The 4,387-nt window shown below is 41.5% G+C and overlaps 1 protein-coding gene across 1 annotated transcript; it reads right to left on the bottom strand.

The window, feature by feature from the left end:
* Positions 1-2,917: 2,917 nt before the first annotated feature.
* LOC125541732 (NAC domain-containing protein 104) lies at positions 2,918-4,072 on the bottom strand. Its single transcript, XM_048705078.1, has 3 exons — positions 3,791-4,072; positions 3,419-3,708; positions 2,918-3,307 (listed from the first exon to the last, which is right to left on the bottom strand). Exons 1-3 carry the CDS (start codon positions 3,948-3,950, stop codon positions 3,158-3,160), a joined length of 600 nt encoding a protein of 199 aa, XP_048561035.1. The 5' UTR covers positions 3,951-4,072; the 3' UTR covers positions 2,918-3,157.
* Between the last annotated feature and the right edge of the window lie 315 nt (positions 4,073-4,387).

The following is a 4,387-nucleotide window of genomic DNA, read 5'->3' as shown; positions in this document are numbered from 1 at the left end:
GGATGCTATGCTGGGGGACGATCTGGGGAGAGTCGAGGGGGGGATTTTGAAAAGGAAAAATAATCGCTGGGGCGTGGGTTCACAAATTTAGGGTTTAGTTCAAACTTTTGCGATCAATTTGGTTTGGTACCGATCATTCTGGAAATCATGGTTATCACACGCTTCTATTCCTGTCAGTTGCAGCGGCTTCAGAGGATTGCAGAACTGACTGAATGCCTTGATTTTTCTATACTCAAAGATGGCATTTCTCTGCTTGCTGTTCTGTTCTTCAGTTACCCAACCTGGTCTGCACCTAGCATTCTGCTTCTGTTTCTGCTGGTGGGTTGTCACTTTATTGAGCAGGTGAAGTGAAGCGTGTTCTCGCTAAATGTAAGCGTGCTCAAAGGCACAAACCTCTAGCTAGATGTACCGTTTCAGATGTTCTGTCCTGTTATCCGTTTCATGCCGAACCGTCAGTGAGGTGTGGTCCTGGAGAAAGGGCCAAGATTGAGATGGCACCACAGTTGGTGTAAAGTGCTAGTCAGATTACTGATGATCCTAATCCTCTGTCATGTCAACTGTATAACCTGAGTTGGCCCGTTAAGATTAAATGCCCCTGTTCTTCTAGTGGTCCTATGTTGCTTTGATGCCATCTAACATAATGAGTTTGGCAGGATTGAAACAGACCTGGCCACTGGCCACACTTATCGACGAGTTCATCTCTATCATGACATAATTGGTGTCCAGCAGAAGAGAAGCACACGCATGTCATTGGACCCCATAGGAAGTTTCACCTAGTTGTTGATGCGTAACTTCGTGTCATCACCTGAGGGACACAACAAGTACTTGTTGAAAGTAACAGAAATCTGTAAAGTTCTCAATTGCTTTGTCCCTTGTAGTAGGTAATGTATTATCTACATGTTTGGTTTCTGGCCCGCCTAATCTCCGTTTGAAATGGCTTTGCTAGCAACCTTTTCCATGAGTGCTTTGCTCGTTTAAGGAAATGGCTTCCATGATAAGCTATATGCGCACTCAGCTGGGGTAATGGTTAACGGTTACATGGTAAAGCATGTGCTGATGTGCACTACATTATGCAACCTTTTTACAGAAGTTAATGCAACTATGTGGAGATCAATGGGGGCTCAAAGCTACTAAACATAGCTAGTGCGCGAAATAAGTGACATAGTAGACTTTTTCCTATTTCTTTTGAGTAATTTAAGAATACAATAGCATATGGAACATGATATATAGTTAACATTTTAAAACTCAGTAAAGCAAACATTTTTGGCCTTCTAAATATTATGTGCCAGACATATCGATGCAGAGGGGGCCCTGTTGATTTGTTGTTGTATATAATCTACAAGAACTCTTCTGTTCCTGTCTCATTTTAGAACCTCTGATTCATTTCATGTACCCTGTATTGCCACTTCGACAAAGTAAATTGGCAATGTAGGAGGGTCACTAATAATTTGGAAATTCTCTAGCAAAGAATTTTAGATTTACTAGTGGGATTAAATTTATTTATGACACTCCTAACTGTGTTGCGTGTTTAGTGTTACTTTTACTAGGAAAGGATACAAAGTAGGACCTTCAGGAAAACTACTTCAGGTTTAATTTGTTAGAAATGCCAATGGACTTTCATGTTCTAGCACCAGATGTTTACATCTCAATTTTTCACTCAAAAGGCCTGACCTTGAAAAGTCTACTATCTGATTTTTACATCTCAAATTTTCACTCATAAGGCTTGACCTTGGAAAGCGGGTCAGCATACTGTTTCTCCTTTTAGGGAGTCCAGGAGGACTATTTGGTGTACGGTGTTATCTATTTCTCACTAGATGTTGCTCAATTAGGATTAGTTCCGGACTTGCGATTGTTTCAGTTACTGTCTCGGTGCATTTATATCAAGACATGTATTCCTATTACTGCTCAGATTAATGGATCTTTTCTGTAAATAATAGGTTGTCTTGTCGCATTTGGCCTGAGTAATATCATGACCACACTCAACACTGATTTCAAAGAATGTACATAAATTACTTAAAACATATATTTTTACTTTATTCCATTTGTCTGCTAATGTTGGAATGTGAACTTCACAATCTCTTTTCCAGTATCGCATCAATAGGAAAGTCATTAGATGAACTACTCAAATGATAACACATGAAGACCACTAACATAATTAGAGTTAGTTTAGTTTTTCTCTTTCTTTATATATGTTTTTTGTTTCACATTTTTATGATGTAAGCATGCATTGCAAGCCATGAAAAGTAACGACAAGCATGCTAAAACTATTGATGGAGGCACTACCAACTTCTCTTAGGACAGACAGAATTATATCATCGCATTTCTAGGGTTGGATTAAGAAGTCAACAACCCATTTAGTACTAAAAGAAGTTACTAAAAAGTTGCTATCCATGATTAGTGATCTAAAGCGAGTGCACTATGCAGTATGCACTGCAAATAACTAAACAAGTTTAGAAACTTCAGTGGTTACCTGATTTTCAGGTAACTGGTTTGGCAAGTCTTACCAGTGCATGGTGGTACCACTTCCCCACACATGCACACTTTCTGTCTGGAATGGACACACATATACATTATTACCTTTTGGAGCTTATCTCATTGATGACATCAATAGCAATATGCTTGCACAAGTTCCAACCATGCTCTTTCTTTTTATCCTTGTGATCTAAAAGCATCTGACTGACTCCATTTGGCCTTTGCTTTGTGGGCACAATAACATTGTTCACAACACATAGGAACACAATGAGTTGGAGGAGAAGTCGGCATGCACAAGCATTGCCTGCATCGCTCCAAAACTAGTCCCAAGTCCTAACCCCCACAAGCCACTTCATGGCGCTCACTGTTGACTTCATACAATGATCATTCAGGACATGCCCTTTGCTATTTAGGAGAAACCATCAAATGCTTGATTAATTGCTAGTTGAAAGAGTGGCCATTAGGCCATTACACACTTATATTCCATAGTAGTCAAAATATATTAAATTTGTTTCACACACCTTGGAGGAGAATAATTACATCTCTGGTCTAGATGGAGTGAATTAGGTTTAATACCTACCAGATCATTTGATCATTAAGAAAGATGTTTTTCTTATGAGTATCATCATGATCAGATGGCATGGTAGGCACAAAACCCATTCTCTCAACTGTGCTAGCAAAGGTTCTAATTCTTCGGCAAACTGACTTCATCATAGTCATCCAGGGATAGGAACACCTCGTCTAAGCATGAAAGCTCCATGTCCTCCTCGTGGAAGGTCACTTGCGAATCGTAGCTCGACTCGAACACCCGACACACCACCCAATTGCTGCATTCCTGTGATGATCATCCATGCATGTTGGACATGTTTGTCATGCGTATATGATAATGCTATAAATGCAGAGTTTAAGAAAATGTTAGGTGCAATAACATGTATGCAGCACTCACTTTGTCTGGTTGGCCTTTCTTCTTGTGAGACCGCTTGCGTGAACTACCTGAAGTGCTGGTACCCACATTCCCGTCAAGTAAGTGGTACTCATGCATAACCCAGTTGGTTTTGGTCGCCTGAAAGGGCTCCCCAATGGAGAAGACGAGTGTCTTCTTCAGGCCGACATGAGAGCCGCCACTACTTACTGCCTCATCAGCACCGATGGGATTCCAGCACCCATTTCGTGAGGCCCTACTCTGTGTTGCTTGGCTAAAGAAGTACCACTGGTTCCCTGCTTGAAGTGCTTTGCCTTGAAAGAGTTGTCAGAATCAGGACTAGACATTACTTGTGATATGCACAAAGGTTTGTGAAAGAAAGTATTAGGTACATACCATTCAGCTCCCATGGATCGTAGCGATTCTGAGGCAGTGTAGGGACGATGTCAGGTCGGCATGGGAGGAGAGCCGCCTTGCGCCGGAGGAAATGGATGACGAGTTCTTCGTCGGAGGGGAAGAAGTGGAAACCAGGAGGAAGGTTAGTAGATCCACCCATATATGCTGGAGTAGATAGAGTAGAGGAAGATGGAAGGCTGTGAGGAAGGAAGACGAGAGCACGGGTGCTTGCTTCACGTGGTTTCTTAGTAGTATTTATAGGGGTTGTATGCGTGTGTGTATTTGTATGTAGAGAAAGGGAGGGAGAGGGAGAGACGTGCAATTCAAGGAGTGTTGAAAGGTTTTGAGGGCGGCTGCAGCATGGTTGCTTTGAGAAGCCTGCCAACTTAAGTGCCATGCTTCCTTGTCCTCACCATTTTTTATATGGAGGGAGCTAATGATGCTATGCAAACACTAATGTTGGATTTGGACAGAGGAGTATCTCCTATATATTTGATGTTCAGAGTTACTGCAAATTTCTCTACTTCTTAGATGAATCGTTACTAACTAACAGAGTCCATCAATGCATGCATGCATGGTGCCTCATCATGCTCTACA

The sequence above is a fragment of the Triticum urartu genome, chromosome 2 (genome assembly GCF_003073215.2).
Source record: "Triticum urartu cultivar G1812 chromosome 2, Tu2.1, whole genome shotgun sequence".
Lineage (NCBI taxonomy): Eukaryota > Viridiplantae > Streptophyta > Magnoliopsida > Poales > Poaceae > Triticum > Triticum urartu.
The sequence above is the reverse complement of the archived record's forward strand: the minus strand, read 5'-3'. Positions and strand labels throughout refer to the sequence as shown.